At 47.4% G+C, this 17775-nt stretch overlaps 1 protein-coding gene across 1 annotated transcript in view; it reads left to right on the top strand.

The window, feature by feature from the left end:
• The window catches only part of Ksr2 (kinase suppressor of ras 2), a 334523-nt gene that overhangs the window by 133236 nt on the left and 183512 nt on the right, over window positions 1-17775 (top strand). Inside the window, exon 4 of the mRNA XM_035444175.1 lies at window positions 1090-1603. Coding sequence (XP_035300066.1) covers window positions 1090-1603 — 514 coding nt within the window. The remainder of the gene's footprint in view (window positions 1-1089; window positions 1604-17775) is intronic.

Here is a 17775-nt window from a genome sequence, read left to right on the forward strand (position 1 = left end):
GGAGGCAAACGAGGAGATTTCACTTTTGTTTGTGAGGGCCAAGTGGTGTGACCGGATGTTATAAATATGCCTGCATTGTAGGGTACGTGTGCACTAATGTGCATATGGTATAATGAACACATGGTTTTGTGCATATGACATAGTGAGCACGAGTTCGAACACGCATCTGATGGAACATGCCTAAGCTATGAAGTGCTTGTGGACAGTGTGTGTATGGGGTAAGGTGCACAGGGTGTGACATGTATATTACTTTAATGTGGAGTGTGGTACTGCATGCCTACCACAGAACATGTATGTTGTGTGAGGTCCCTATGATGATATGTGCGGACGGTATGAGGTATGTATGATGCAGTATACATGGCATGAGGTGTGTGCATATGACATGCGGTGTGTGTGTGTGTGTGTGTGTGTGTGTGTGTGTGTGTGTGTGTGTGTGAACACAGCATGAAGTGAGTATGAACATACAATGTGAGCTACATACAAGATGAGTAACACAGTGTGAGGTACATCGAGGTGATATATTCATGGCGTGAGGTACGCAGGAAGTGCCTGCAACCTGAGGTGCAGGGAGGCAACATGAGTATCATTTACTTAATGTGCAGGTGCCAAAGCATGTACATGGGGTAGGATGCGTATGTTGGAAGGTACATTTGATGTGACACAGACGCCATAACCATGAGGTGACCTGTGTGTGCTGTAATGTACATATAAAGTGACCTGTACACCACATAGGGTACAGCCGATGTGTGCTGCACACTGTATTGTGTGCATACAATGTAACCTGCGTGTGTGGTCAGGTGTGTGTTGAGAGGACGTGCTGAGTGAACCTGCTGTGATGTAAGATGCACACGGTGTGGCACACATGTGGTAAGGCGGCGAGGATGGCGATCTCTGCCCATGTGAGCCCACCTCCTGTCTTCTGGTTTACTTGCATCTCTCTGGGTGATGTGAGGACTCGTTTTTCCGTGATGTAAAAATATGCATGGCGTGACACATGCGTGGTCAAAAGCGGATGGTGGATCTCTGCCCACAGCAAGCTCATCCCTATCCCCTTCCTTACCGCATCTCTGTTCCTTTGCTCCTACTTAGGAGGGAATCTCTCCAAACAAGACTGGATCATCCAGTGGCCCACCGCTGAGCCAGGGCAGGACAACAACCCTGTGTGCCCCCCGGAGTCCAGCCCGTGGATCCGCACCCACCTCTCCCAGAGCCCCAGGGTCCAGTCCAAATGTGTCCAACCCTTCTGTCACACCAGCCCTACGCCTGGGACCCCTGTGTACACCCACGTGGACAGACTCACCGTGGATGCCTACCAGAGCTTGTGCCCGCCGCCACCCTTGGAATCAGGCCACCGCTCCCTGCCCCCATCACCCCGGCAGCGGCACGCAGTTCGCACCCCACCTCGAACCCCAAATATCGTCACCACCGTGACCCCTCCTGGCACGCCACCCATGAGGAGAAAAAACAAGCTGAAGCCTCCGGGGACGCCGCCACCTTCCTCTCGGAAACTTATCCATTTGATCCCTGGCTTCACGGCGCTGCATAGGAGCAAATCCCATGAGTTCCAGCTCGGCAACCGTGTAGACGAGGCCAACACACCCAAGTGAGTGGGGTCAGTGGGTGCTCGAGCCCCAGAAGTTCTCGTCTGGGGAAGCCGAAAGCAAACAGTCTTGTGTCTGTGGGTCTAGTTAAGGGAAGGTGGCTTTGCACTGTGTGTTCTGAGAAAAGTAGGTTGGCTATAATTTTCTGGAGCCAGCAGTTAGTCTTTACACGATGGCCTCTAATATTTCTGAGTGTTGCTAGGGTATATTGTGGCTTGGGGCTAAATTTAAGCTGTGTCCCATTTTAGTAGCTAAGACTCACTGGGGCACAGCCAAGCGGACCCTTTAGTGTTGTCTGTGAGTACTTTTGGAGGACAATGGCAGGATTGGGTATGGCTCACTGAGTCAGAAATACTAATCCTTTGGATGGAGGCAGGAGAAGTTTGCTGGCCCCTGCAGGGTAACCCTCCTGCTGGCCCTAGACATAGGTAAAAGTTCCATGGTAGCCTTGAAATATATTAATAAGCTATGATCCCACCAAAAATAATTATCATTCTGACAGCGTCTGTGTAAAATGTAGTTATTGATGTATTCTTTGTTTTTGTGTGGTCTCCGTTTGGGTGAGGGTGGGCAGGAACTGAGGGGGAGTGGGCAGAATGTCCCTGGTGGATGTGGGAGCTGGGCACATGACAGAGAGGACACCAAACAATTAGGCAGGGAGCGATTTCACTCATGACCTCTAAAAGACAGAGACCACCTGAGTGTCCCTCAGCAGGTGTATGAGGAAGTGAGGCAGTGCCTCCCATACAGGGGACTAGCATTCAGCAGCCAGAGGGAGGCCCTTCTGACTTCTGCTATGACATAACAGAGTTGAGTCTGTAGACAGGAGTTAGCAAGAGAGAAATGGGTGCCACTATTTAATGGGTACAGAATTTGGGCCGAGAAAATTCTCTGGTGATGGTTGGTGGTGTACACAACTTGTGAAGCTATTTAACACCTTTGAGGCTACATTAAAAGCTGCTTCAAGATGGGCGGAGGTGGCGCACACCTTTAATCTCAGCACTTGGGAGACAGAGGCAGGCGGATCTCTGAGTTGGAGGCCAGTCTGATCTACAGAGTGAGTGCCAGGACAGGCTCCAAAGCTACACAGAGAAACCCTGTATTCCAAAACCCAAAACCAACCAACCAACCAACCAACCAACCAACCAAACAAACAAACAAACAAAAAAACCCAAACCAAAACTGATTCAAATAGTTAATTTTGATGTTAAGTTCACTTTGTCACAAACAAGAGAGTTTGGGTGCTGTTGTCCGAGAGTTCACAAACTGTGAAGGGCCAGACAGTAAACAGAGTTAATGTTTTTGGCCCTGCCAGCTGCATGGGTTTGTGTTGTCATTGCTCAACAACCAAAGCAGCTTGTCCACAGCAGGTAAGCAAATGTGCATGGCCATGCTCCAATAAAACTTTATCTATAAAAACAGCTCCCAGCTAGCCTTGGCTGTAGTTGGTCTTAAGCCCTGGTGGGGAGGTCACCTCCCTTCTGAGGGGCAGTGGAGGGGAAGATGTGATTGGATGAAGGCTGTTCCAGCAGTTGGGATCCCTACTTTGGAGACAAAATCACTCCATCCCTCAGATGTTGAAGCAAATAAAAGAGGCTTTTCTGATCAGATTTAGATTTGATGGCCCTGGCTTCATGAAGTCCGCAGAGACTGGGGCCTGGAAACCTGAAGTGAGGAGGTGGGAGAGACTCCCAGGAAGGCTGGTGGTGAGATTGCTAAGAAGGAAAGTGGTGAGGGGCCTGGAGTCTGCCTCTCACTGTCCCCATGTGAACCTGGAAGTGACTTTCACTTATCAGCCTGCAGAGTTTCTCCACCTATGGCATTTTTAAAGAAATATCTTTTAGATTTTGAAATTATAATATAATAACAGCATCCCTCCCCCAACTCTCTGATGCACTCCTCCTCCCCTTGCTCTGTCGTAATTCATGGCACACACACACACACACACACACACACACACACACACACACGGCCTGCAGAGTCCATACAATGTTACCTGTATGTATAAGTTTTCAGAGCTTAGCATCTGGCATTGGATAACTGATTGGTGTGCTCTTCCCTGGGGAAGGCTATTTCTTCTGCTCTCAACATTCCTTAGTTATCTGTTGTTCTTTGTCTAGGAGTAGGGGTTCCATGAGACCTATGTCATTAAAAAATATTTATTTATTTATTTATTTATTTATTTATTTTATGTATGTGAGTGCTCTTTCTGCATGTATTCCTTTATGTTAGAAGGGGGCATTGGATCCCACTATAGATAGTTGTGAGCTGCCATGTGGGTGTTGGGAATTGAACTCAGGACCTCTGGAAGACCAGCCAGTGCTCTTAACCATTGAACCATCTCTCTAGCCCCAGCCTATGGCATTTTATCTGCATGTGAGAGGCTATTCTTTTGTGTTTTCAAGGCCAGCTTCTCTCTGAGAGAGCTTGACTTTGTCTCAACACACACACCAAAGCTACCCCTTCCTCAAGGACTTAGCCACCTTCATGGTGCTGGGATTCCACAGACAGCAGGATCTAGCAGGGCTAAACTTTTCCTAGGGTGGTCTTCTGTCTGGGCAGTGAGATCGGTGCTTCCTTAAGGAAACAGATCCCTGATTCCCTCCAGGGACCCCAAGAGTCACCTCAAGGAAGCAGTGAAGAGAGGAATTGTGGTTACTGAATTCTGTCAAGGAGATTGGGTGGATAACAGCAGCCCACACTTAGCATGTTCCAAGCTGGTCTTTACTTCCACCAGGAAGTAGCCTTGGGATCTTAGCTTTGACCCTGGGGAGACTCAGCTCTCCTGTTAGTTGACTAAAGAGCTTGGAATATGTCCATGCTTTTAAGTCTGAGGTTATGAGCCATTAGTAAATGGTGATATCAATTTAATGGACTGTGACCAGAATTGGAAAGAAGAAATTGATGGACTTAGAGGAGAATATATTGGGAAATGTAGTGTGGTGAAAGAATCAGGGCTGCTTTTGTGGGATTCATTCACACCCATGAATATATACACATATACAGATGAATGCACACACATATACACACATAGACAAATGAATACATACACATACATACATATACAAATAAATGCACACACATATATAGACACATACAGACATATACACACCATATATACCCACATACACAAATGACTGCACACACATACATACCTATGTGATACACATATGCATAAACACATGTACCCATGTATGCACACACCCATACACACAAATACATATATATCAAGCACAATTATACTTTTTCTGTTTTGTTTTCCCCACTGAGAGCTCTTACAACTCAGGACGGCTTTGATTCTAGACTGATCCCCACGGGATGTAGGTGAGAAGGCACACATCTTCCCTCTGCTACTGACTCTGCCTTTCATTCCCACTGGGCATGGTCTCCATGGGAACTTGGCAGCCTCTCACCCACCTTTATTTCTTTTCAATGGTGTGGGGCAGAGCAATGGAGGTCACGGGCCTTTCTGAAGAGAGGGCAGGCTTCAAAACTGCCAACTCCTGTGACTTTTCAGGTATGCACCTTGGGAGGCTTTGGATCAGATCAAAACCTGTTTGGCCTTTTCAGCCTTGGTAGTGGTGCTCAAGTAGTGTGTTTCTGGTGGTCTGGGTGGGTCTAAGTCCTGCCCCCTGGAAGCCTCTCTCTGGTCTTTACAGAATAAACAGGGTCAGAAAGCAAGGACGCAGGCTGGGGTGGAACTCTACTGGTACAACCTTCCTAATGTGCACAAAGCCCTGGATCAACCCCTAGCATTGCATAAACTGGGTGTAGTGAGACACACCTGTCACCCCAGCATAATGAGGCTAGCAGAGGATCAGGAGTTCAATACAAGCCATCCTTGGCTACATAGTGAGGCCAGCCTGGAGCACAGGAGATCTTGTAAAAAACAAAGACATAGGAAAACAGTGAACAAAAGAGGAGTCTTCAGTGTGCTGGAACCTCCCCATGTGGCGGGTTGGGGTTTGTCAGGGCTGTCAGCTGACCTTTGTCACACTTCTGTGTCTGCATTCTCAGGAGAATGCTGCCTCCTTCCTCTCTCTCTCTCTCTCTCTCTCTCTCTCTCTCTCTCTCTCTCTTACTCTCTCCCTCCCTGTCTCTCCCTCTTTCCTCCCCTCCCCTTCCTCCCTCCTTCCCTCTCTCTTTCTTTCTCTTTCTCTCTTCCTTTACTTGTTGTCATTACCAAACACACATGCAGGTATGAAAAGGAGGCTCTGTTCAATGAAAGGAAGAAGCTTCAAAAGTCCAGGAAGTATTTAAAGGAGGACAGGGCATGGAAGACTGTCCTGTGTCCTTTTCTTAAAAATTTACATTAATTAGTGTGTGTGTGTGTGTGTGTGTGTGTGTGTGTCTGTTTGAGAGGGTGTATGCATGTGCACACACCACAGCATGCATGTGGAGGTTAGGAGACAGCTTTCTTCTGGGAGTTAGTCTTTCCTTCCACCACACACACCCTGGGGATCATACACGGACACACACACACACACACACACACACACACACATTCACACACACACATACACACACATATACACACACACACATATACATACACATATACACACATATTCACACACACATATTCACACACACATATATTCACACACATATTCACACACACATGCTCACACACACATGCTCACACACATGTTCATACACACATATTCACACACACACATATTCACCCACAGGTACATTCTTGCATATGGGCATACATGTGCACTCACATGCATATTCATACACACACACACACACACACACACACACACACACACACACAGGAATTCTATTATGACTTTTTGCTTCCAGATCCCTTTTAAGGATAATTTCCAACTACAATTTTAATTAGAGAGGTTATTCCTAGCTACAACCTTATTTGGAAGCTGTAGCTGTATGAAACACAAGCAATGAAAGAATACACCCCACCCCCACCCCTGGCCATAGGAAATGGAGCTGCACTCTCCCACACCAATGGGATCGACTGTACTTGTCTTGAATGAACATGAATAGTCCATCATGATCTCAAAGTTTACTCTCTCATGTCTCTCTCTGTGTGGTGTATGTATGTAGTGTATGTGTGTGCTACATGTGCACATGTGTGTCTGAGTGCATGCACCCATACGTGCACACAGAGGCCAGAAGAGGAGGTCAAATGGTCTGCTCTACTGCTCTCTGTCATATGCTTTGAGACAGGTTCTGTCATTTGACCTGGAACCAGATTGCAGCAAGCAAGCCTTAGAGATCTCCCTGTCCACACCTGCGCCCGTAGTGCCGGGTGCAAGTGCACATGGCCCCTCCTGGCCTCCTTTCTGATGGGCACTGGGGTTTGAATACAGGCCCTCGTGCTTGCTCCACTGTCATCTTACCCACTGAACCATCTCCCCAGCCTAACTCCTCCTAGAAGTCCCTGCTTCCCCAAATCACAGCTAGAATATTCTTGATGCGTGCCTCCCCTTTAAAACCTGGTATTGTTTCTGTGGGGGCCCAACATCTCAAAGGTTTTACTGGCCTGAGAGGGGAGAAATAGATTGGGTAGGATCCAAAAGTACCTATCTGTTTTGCCTGTGTTTGAACCCCAGATTCTTCTATCCAGCTAATTCCGATTTTGTGCCGAGCCTGGGTGGTGTCGTTTGTAGTTTGCAAGAGAACAGGCCTGGCTGAACAGATTCATTATGTAAATTAGATTTCAGGAGAGATCTTTTTGTCTATTTTAGAAAACTAATTATGTGCGAGTATTTAAACTCATCGACACACACCTACGGATCACTGTGCTAATTATGATGAGGCGGGCTGAGGTAAGGAGAGGGCAGAGTAGGGCCGTGAGCAAGCAGGCAGCAGAGTAGCCATTCAAGTGGGAAGACAGCCCTGCTTTCCTGTTTCCAGTGTTTTCTTTCAAGTTTGTCTTAGGTACACTTGGCCCCAGAGTGACCCAGGAAGTCCAGGGCCACTGCAGATGTTGCTTCTGTAGTCCCTCGGGGGCTGTGGAGTGATGAGACTCATGCTGCTGGTCAAGGGATACTGGCTTTTGTGACTCCCACTGTCTCAGGGCTGTGGAGCCTTCTCAAGTGTTTAAAATTCAACTTGACTCATTCTGTAGGCTGCTGTTTTGTCTTGTTGACTATGTCCTTTGCCTTACAAAAGCTTTTCAGTTTCAGGAGGTCCCATTTATTAATTGTCGATCTCAGTGTCTGTGCTACTGGTGTTACGTTCAGAAGTGGTCTCCTGTGCCAATGGATTCAAGGCTACTGCCCACTTTCTCTTCTAAGAGGTTCAGTGTGGCTGGATTAATATTAAGGTCTTTGATCCATTTGGACTTGAGTTTTGTGGATATGGATCTATTTGCATTCTTTCTTACCCTCTCTGAGGAGTGGATGGGGTGGGGGGAAGGTGGGGAGGGAGTGGGAACTAGGATTGGTATGTAAAATGAGAAAAGATTGTTTTAAATAAAAAAATGGAAGAAATCAATAAACCCCTTAAAGAAAAAAATAAAATTCAACTTGTGAATTCTCAGATCCCGTCACACCTGTCAGAGGCTGTCCTGCTCTGTGTTGGGTGGCTCACAGGAATGTGGCCTCCTTAGCAGATGGCCGGGGGCAGTTCAGGGCCAAATTCTCACTGGGAAGGGAGGGCTGGGCTTACTCTACCTGAGACTTCTCTTGAAAATCTTGTCCTGTAGACTTGCTGCTAAATTCCTGCCAATATTTTCTCTTCCCCTCCCTGGTTCCCTCCCTCCCTCCTCCCTCCCTCCTCCCTCCCTCCCTCCCTCCCTCTCTCTTTCCATCCTGCTTCCCTCCTGTCCCCCTCTATCCCTCCTTTCCCCTTCCCTCCATCTTCCTTTCTTCCTCTCGTTTTTTTTCACCCCCAAAGTGTTGGGGATCAAACCCATGGCATGGCAGACAAACACGGTGCCACAGAATCTCTTAGTTTATATCAATGGTGTCTTTCACAAAGGCGTATGTTTTAGAGATTTGGAACATACACCCCAACCTCCCTAGAAGGCTTTTGGGGAGGCTTTTTGCTAAGCCTCGTTATTGCTTTGCATAGGAAGTCCCAAGTCCTCCACTTCTCCTTCACTAATGCTAAATGCCCCTTTCTCAATCCCAGACCTCTGATCTGATTCTGAGAAAACAAGACATGTTACTCAGGCATGAAATTAATACTGTCAGGTGAATCAATATGAAAATCAGATTTGGAAGTAGAGACACAAATATGCGGCTGTCACCCTGGTTTCTGACTGAGGAGGCACATACAGACAGGGTGGCCATGGGTGGCCATGTAGCTATGTTTTTTTGTTGTTTTTTGTTTTTTGTTTTACCTCTTGATGTCATGATTTGGACCCAGGGACTTGGCCATGCCAGGCAAGCATTCTACTACAACCCCTACTGTGTGGGTGCTGATTGCCACACATGCTCCTGCAGTTTGGTTAGAAAGGCTCCCTGCTTTATCTTGGAGCCACAAGAGGTTCAGTCTGAGGTTGAAGCCATGGGGAAGCTCATGCTAGGCTCCAGCTGGCTGTGACTTTTGTCCCCTTCTATAGGTAGGATGTGCCTAGTGGTTGGTGACACCCACCAGCCTCGTGTGTAACCAGTCATAGCAGTGCTGAGTCTTGGACTTGGAGCATGTGAATACAGGGACATGCGTCACTGAGTTTAACCGAACAGTTACTGAGTGTGTGGTGTGCCTGACACTCCACATCTTGTGGCTGATAGATTCTCACAGCCAACAGGAGAGCCAGTCTGCATGGGTTGAATGTCCTGTATCTGGGGTGCTTGGGTCTTTGAACTTTCCCTATTTCTCGTGTGCACAGTGCACAGTGAGATCCCTCGGACAACCCACATCTAAAAATGAAATTCTTCTGTATTTCATATGCAACTTAAACACACAGCTTGAAGGTAACCTTATGAGGTCATGTATTTATTTTATTTAATTTGTGTGAATGTATGCGTGTGTGTGTGTGTGTGTGTGTGTGTGTGTGTGTGTGTGTGTGTGTGTGTATAGGACAGACAACCTTGGTATGGTTCCTCAGGTGTCATCTACCTTTTTTGAGGTAGGGTCTCACTGGGTGGTGGTGGCACACACCTTTAGACCCAGCACTTGGGAGGTAGAGGCAGGTGGATCTCTGTGAGTTCGAGGCCAGCCTGGTCTACAAAGCTACACGGAGAAACCCTGTCTTGAAAAACAAAAACAAAACAAAACAAAAAAAGGAGACAGGGTCTCTTACTGTCTTGGAACTCACCAAATCAGTCTCTGGTCAGTGAGCCTCGGGGATCCATCTGCCTCTGGCCCCTCCACCTCCCTCCCCTAGTTATCAGCATGTAGCACCATGCCTAGTTGTATTTCTTTTCTTTTCTTTTCTTTTCTTTTCTTTTTTTTTACACAGATTCTGGGGATTGAACTCCAGTCCTCATGCTTGGAAAGCAAGTACTTTATGGGCTTAGCCACCATCCTAGCCCTTTATACCACATTTTAAATAAGTTGCTTATGAAAGCAAGTTTGCATGCCCATGCTGACATGCGAAATGCTCAAAGAGTCGTAGACTTGGGGCAGCCCAACATCCTGGATGCTCAGTTACTTGTAAAACCTCATTGAATTCCTAGGCATGAAATTAGTTTGAGGTTAGTTACAAAACCTACTAGAGTGTGAGCAGTTACTGTACTGGGTTGTTCAATAACCCCTGCAGGAAGGAGGTCTGTGTGCTCTGCCGTACAGGGTTCTTTCAAAGAGTAGTTTTGTTCTGTGCTTGACTGATGCCTGTGCTGCAGACCCTGTAGTCTCTCCAGGCGGTGTGACGCCAGCACGTCATACTCTGGAGACCAGGGTCAGGCCTCGACCATGTCCTCTGCCCCCTCCATTACACATTTGTTGCTTCACACTGAGGGGCCTAAGCAACTATGGGAGGATTTAAGAGCCGTGTGAGATATTTGATGTTTAAAATTATTTAATAGTTTCACATTATCAGAAAAAAACAGGGCTGACATCTAGATCCAGTATTGCCAGGTGACATTTGATACTTACAATGAGTTTTTTTTAAAGTCGATTGAAAGAAACTAGTGAGACGGCTCAGCTGACAAAGGTGTCTGCTGCCAAGACTGATGACCTGAGGTCAATCCCTGGGGATCCACATGGTGGAAAGAGAGAACCAACTCCAGAAGCTTGTCCTCTGACTTCCACATGCACACAGGCTCCCCCTCCAAATAAATAAATAAATACATAAATAAATAAATAAATAAAGTATTTAAAACTAAAAATAAACAGTCAAGATACAATGTACTGGTATCATTTCGTCTGTTACAATGAACACACACAACAGAAATGAGAAATAGAAACAACCAAGGAGGAACTAAAGAAGATGGCAGAATTGTGTGTGTGTGTGTGTGTGTGTGTGTGTGTGTGTGTGTGTGTGTGAGACACACTGTGTTAGCCATCTGTAAGCAGAGAGAGAGATGGATGTAGGCTTTAGCTTGCTTTCTCCATATGCAATCCAGAGTGGCATTCCAGGGATTGGTGCCACCCATACTTAGGTCTGACAATCTCCATTAACCTAACCTAGAGCACCCCTTACCAGGGGTGCAGAGGCTCCTGCTCCAGGTGGGTCCAGGCCCGGCTAAGCTGACAATCTTTATTTAGACATCTCAACCTCAATGCTTTAATTCTGTCGGAAATGATGGTTATCCCTTCCTTGGCTTTAGAATGTGAAGCTCAGATGGGTCAGAAAGAACTGGGGAGCGGGCAGGAAACTAAACTGTTTGGGTGTATTTATTGATGGGTGTGTTGGTGCACACCTATGATCTAAACATTCAGAGTGATGAGGCAGAAGGATTGCTCTTAGCTGGAGGACATCAGTGTTACACAGTGAGCTCAAGGTCAGCCTGAGCTGCAAAGCAAAACCCTGTTTCAAAAAACCAAAGCTAGAGCTGAGGAGATGGATCAGTGGGTTTGGACTTGCTGCAGAGGCAGGAGGCCTGAGACCTGTTCCTAGCACCCACATAAGGGTGGGTCATGGCTGCTGCCCCTGGAACCCCAGTGATATGGGAGATGGAGACAGCAGATGGCTAGGGCTTGCTGGCTTCTGGCCTAGTTCCAGGATCAGTGAGAGACCTGTATCAAAGGAGTAAGGCCACGAGTGGCAGAGTGGGACACTTAGCATCTTGTCATCACCTATTGACACACCCATTCATACATGCGCACATACACATGCACACACATGCATGCACACATACACACATGTACTTGTGCACACATGCATATACACACATACGCACGAAAACACACACATTCATACATGCACACATGCACGTGCAATACACATGAATGCACATACATGCATGCAAGCACATACATGCATGTACACACATACACAGAAGCACACTCACACACTTGCACACTCACATACACATGTACACACACATTCACACACGTACTCATGCACACACATACATGTACACACAAGCACATGAATACACACACACACTCATGCTCTCTCTCTCTCTTGTGCACACACACATACACATACATCCTCCACATAAGTCTTAGCATGAGGGTACCCAGCATGGTGCTGGGATTCCCTTATGGAAGCAGTTTTCCCCAGACCACCCACACATTGATCCTATGGTCTCGGTCCTGCTGTTTATATGAACCTAGGGCTGCAGAGCCACTTGTGGTGCCAGGGGTTTGTGTAGCTTGAGAATGAGTCTTAGGACTAAGGCTTTGAGACATAGCAGCTCACCAGTGTACAAGAAAGTGGAGGCTGCCCCGAGGGCTTTGTTTGTCGGTAGGATTTATGGCTTCCTTTTATCTTGTTCTGTGGTAATCAGGTTGAGTTTTTCTTCTCCTTTCCCCTCTATGCTTGGCCAGTGGTGCCAGCCTTCTGGGATGAAATGTCACTTGCTTGCCAAATTAAAAGCCCCAAATCTATTCACTCTACAGCATGAAGGCATTGCTGGGAGAGAGGCTCTGCTCCCAGTCTGGCTCTTCGACCTATTTAATAGGCTTTGAAATGAACCTTTTAGTATAATAGATGGGAGACATCAGAATTCCTTCCGAGGCCAGCTTTGCCAATGTGCCTGGCTCCCAGATGGCACTCTGAGTTGCCGAGGGCAGCTGCCTGGGACTTTGATTTAAGATAGTGGGTGACTGATAGTAGATTAGGGTGGAACAGTCACATTGAGGCAGATGGGACTGGATCTGGGGACAGCTGAGGTCCCCATAATATTATGCAGAAACTGGAGGCTATGGTGGTGAAGCTACCCTGAGTCAAGGGTGTGGCCTCAGCTCCCAGACACAAGGTAGCCACAAAACAGTGAAGAGCAGCCTCGTGAAGGGTACTCAAATATACGTTCTGGACCAGAGGACAGTTCTGGGTCTCCTCTGAGACCAGCACTTCTGTGCCCCAGATGGAAGCTGTACTGCTTTTCTTACTGCCACTGTCACAAGATACCTGATGGGGGCACCTTAAGGAAGGAGGGAGTTGGTTTGGTTCACTTTGAAAAGGCACAGTCCGTCACCAGTTATAATTCAGTGGAGAAGGGCCAATGCAGGAGAAGACGGAACAAGCCCAGGTGATGTTCATTTAAGATGTTTGGGAGCCAGTAATAGCCTCCCAAAGAACTTTCCTCTAACACAGGGGCCAGTAAGCAGTTCTGTAAGGAGCCAGGGTGTAAATGCATCAGCTTTCTGTGCCCTCCTGGTCTCTGCTGGGTCATTCCAATTCATTCAATGGAATTCCCATTCCATTGTGAACAAGAGAGCAGCTATGGACAGTATGCAAATAATGGGTGTGGGCATGTTCCAATAAAGTATTATTTATAAGAACTAGTGGTGGTGGGCCAGATTGGCCTTTTGGCTTGAAGTTTGTCTATGCTTAATCTGAGAGGAGAGTAGATCAGGTCAAGAGAAGAGGGCATAACCTGGCAGGATAGTGGGAGGCACCAGTGTCTGGAGCTAGTGCTGCTTTGGGAAGTGACACGAGAGGGCATGTGTGTGTGTGGGTGGGCAGAGAGAGAGGGAGAGGGACAGAGAGAGAGAGAGAGAGAGAGAGAGAGAGAGAGAGAGAGAGAGAGAGAGAAAGAGAGGATGGAGAGAGAGGGAGAGAGAGAGGGAGAAAGAGAGAGGGGAGAGAGAGAGAGGGAGAGAGAGACAGAGAGAGAGAGAGGATGGAGAGAGAGGGAGAGAGAGAGGGAGAAAGAGAGAGGGGAGAGAGAAAGAGAGAGAGAGAGAGAGAGAGAGAGAGAGAGAGAGAGAGAGAGAGAGAGAGAGACGACAAGAGGGTTAAGTAACAGCCCAGGTTTATTCTGAGGCTGCCAGGAGGGAATCTTCCTGGAGGGCTGTCTGTAAGCAGGGCTATCACGGGCCAGGCATACTTTTAGCTGCACTACATTTTGACCTCAAAGGCTTTGGTCCAGCTGCCGAGAATGCTTTCCTTCCTCTTTGTCATTAATTAATTCTTGCAGGTGTGCCCTGAGCTTCCCAGGACATCATACAGTGTGTGGTTCTGGTGGCAAGGGTGAGCGGAAGTCAATGGGAGGCACTGCCATCTGCTTCTGGTGGCTCTTGGCAGGGAATGGAGCCTCACATCCTCTTCTAGTACCAGACACCTCCCCACCCACACCACCTCCAATGGCCGGGTGACAGCTCCTGATGGTCAGCTTAGGCCTGTACCATTTAAACTGAATGTAGCCAGAAACCTTCTGGTTGCTAGTAATGAGCCCTGCCCCCACTCCTGTTCCCCCTAGGCTGGAGGTATTTATTAACTCAAATTAATAGAGGAAGAAGAAAACCCTGAACAGCCCTCTGGACCTCCAGACAGGCCCTGCTCTGCCACGGCCAGGCTCTCGGAAGCTTATTCTACAGGGCTGGCCAATCAATGACTTTCAGGAAGCAGATGCTAAGCTGTCCCTTCCAGATCTAGCTTTGTCTTGGGACCATCTTCTGCACATCGGGAAGGCGGCCGGTGTGTGTGGCTGAGGTTTCTCTTACAGGAGGCCAACCCTGCCCCTTTCTGACCACGCATTCTAGCATCAGAGAACAAATAGTTGATATCAGAAGTGGCTAGTGTTTACAGCAGCTCCCCTATGTGTCCTAGCATTACCCCGAGTCACCATGCTGCACCGTGCATCGCCCCGTATCATCACCCCGTGAGGAAAACACCTCTTTTTTAAGTGAAGGTCCTCATCTTCTTACACACATAATCAAATCCTTCAACATAGCTTGGAGACCATAAATAAAGGCTCAGAAAGTGTTTAATGGATAAGTGAGTGAGTGAGTGAGTGAGTGAGTGAGTGAGTGAGTGAGTGAATACTTTCTCCCAGCATAGAATAACTAAGAAAACCCTTAATGCAGGGTCATCCCTGCCAATGGAATCTGTCAGTTCCTTCCTAGTCTTAATCCTGCAGGACGGGGTACTGTGGGAGCCAGTGACTGGAAACATTCTTCATTGTTCTCTTCTAGTTTCATTTCTGTGACTGTGACACCCCGGCAAAAAACAACGTAGGGAAGGAAAACGTTTATTTGGCTTACGATGCCAGGTTCCAGTCATCATAGGAAGCGAGTCAAGGCAGGAACTCAGGCAGCCAGTCACATCACACCCACAGTCAAGATCAGAGAAAGAGGAGCACACCCATTCCTGCTTGATTGCGTCCTTGTGTGGTTTAGGATCGCCTGGCTAGGGAATGCTGTTGCCAACAGCGGTCTGGGCTGGGTCCTCCCTCATCAATTGATAATTAAGGCATTCCCTCACAGACATGCCCACAGACCAACTTGATCTAGACAATTCTTCAGTTGACACATTTCCTTCTCAGAGGATTCTGTTTTGTAGCAAGTTAGCATTTTAAACTAGCCATTACACATTCCTTTCAACAAATCTAGGGCTGTTTTTGTTTGTTTGTTTTTTGTTTTCAGTTGGGAGTGAGAACACTTTTAACACAGAGGTTATTAGAACCTTTGTTCTAATAAAACCAAGGTGCCTTTCTCTACAGAGGCCACAACGTAAGTATGGGTAAGATGAGCTTGCAGTCAGTCAGTGGATTCTGCAGCAGGTTGGGCTGTGAATACCAGAAAGGTTGCAGACTATATTTGCTGTTGTTAAAAATGATGTCTTATTTATTTCTTTTTGTATGTGAAGAATCATTCCATCCTCAGTGCAGACCCCCACCCCCACCCCCTCCAGCAACACTTTGAAGTGAGGATGCTGGTTGCATGCACTAAAGGAAGCTAGCATGTCCTACACTGAGTACCCATTCCTAACGTGTGTGCTGTCTCCATTTCTTCCATGAAATAATTACCACACCAAGAGCCCAGACTGAGGAGCAGTTTGTGGTTGTGTCTGCACTGCACACTTGCTGTAGGTGCTTGCCACAGCTGGCTGTGGGGTAGGGGCAACCTGGAGATGTAAGGCTGCCACGGCCCTGCTGAGCCCTTGTGTGTCTGTAACCTGCTCAGGTCACAGCCACGAGCATCACATAAAATATGAGCTGAGTATAGATGGAGCTTCAAAGGTCTCCAAAGCCATTATCCATGCTTGGCGGATCGCGCAGGATGCTCATGCCAGAGCCCTGTTCCCACTTAGGTTTTCAAGATTCTTCCTGATATTTGAGGAAGCTGGGGATCTACGAGCTGCAGGGGCCTCTCAGAAGTTAATGTCCCGTTCTAGGTTGTGATGGACTGCAGCTGGGGTCTCTGCCTGGGGCCAATTTACTGTGAGCAGCCTGGCATATTTGGCCTCTAGTGAAGAATTTTCGAATTTACTTAACCATGGCAAGGGCCGTGTGTTAAAATGACAAAACTCTCTGGCGGTTTTGGCGGTGGGGCCAAGTGGCAGGTGCCTTTGCCTGTTACCCCCATCTTTCCCCCGTTCTTATGGATCTTATGGAAGAGGAACACTTGTCCCCATTTCCTTCTCTTCAACTTCTTTAATCACAGTTTTGAAAAGTGAGGTCCCATTTGTATACAAAAACTAACCAAACAAATCAACCATAGGGTTGGTGAGATGGCTCAGGGAGTGAGGGTGATGGCCCACCTCTGCCCCAGCCCGATGATCCAACTTTGATTTTGGGTAGACTCACTTGATGGAAGGAGAGAAGTGACTCCCACAGGTTCTCTTCTGACCCCCAGAAGCTCACCATGGCCTGTGCCCCACCCCAACATGCACACACAGTAGGTAAGTAAATAAATAAATGCAATAAGCTCTACAAAGCATTCTTTTCAGAAGCCACAGACTTTAAGCATAATGAGTTTGTGTTTTGGGGACGCACATGAGTGTGTAGGTACATATCTGTGTGTGCTCACATGGAAGCCACAGCACGGGTTTGAGTGACTTCCTCTGTCACTCTCTGGATCCCTTTGTCTCCACCCCAGTGTTGAAGTTCCAGGCACATACAGTCATGCCAGACTGCATATGTGGGGGCTGAGGATTTGAACTCAGGTCCTTACTCTTACACAGCAGGCTCTTTTACCCTATGAGCATCTCCTCAGACCTAGGTTAAATGAGTTTTGATAAATTTATATTCCCTGGTACCCATCACCCCCCAAAAGACAAGGGGCATGTCTTACCTACTCTAGGAATTTCTTTCCTGCCTCTCTCCAAGCATCACACTCACCCTGAAAGCAACAACTGTTCTGATTCAGGCTTAGATGTCTTCCAGGACTCTATAAATGGAGCCATGAGGTACACGTGCTTAGGCATCTTACTGCTTTCATGACACATTTTTCCTCAGCATGTGGCTCCTGAGACTCACCTCTGTGTGGCATGGGGTCTTTGTGTTGAGTACGAGCAACTAACAGTTCATTGCTGAGCAAACGGCAATTTACCCGTTTTCAGCATGTCTGTTTCCTGGGTCACAGCAAAGCAAAAAAAGAAAGAGCCCCACAGACAGCAGCAGTTTGTTGACTTACACAACTCCAGGCTAGAAAGCCAAAATCAAAGTGTCAGCTGAGCTGTGAGCCCCAGAAGCTTCTAGACAAAACCCTTTCTTGTCTCTTTGTGATTGTGGTGGCTTCAGGCAATGCTTGGCATTGGCTGGCACAGAGCCATACTGTTCAAAGCCAGCTCCTTTCTTCATGAAGTCACTAGAATCTTGCATCATAAGATTCCAGAGGAGAGGCCAGGCTTACTCTGATTCAGCCTGACCTCATCCTAACATGTCCCACATCTACAAAGACCTGAACTTGTCAAATAAGG

This window comes from Cricetulus griseus, chromosome 4, assembly GCF_003668045.3.
Source record: "Cricetulus griseus strain 17A/GY chromosome 4, alternate assembly CriGri-PICRH-1.0, whole genome shotgun sequence".
NCBI lineage: Eukaryota > Metazoa > Chordata > Mammalia > Rodentia > Cricetidae > Cricetulus > Cricetulus griseus.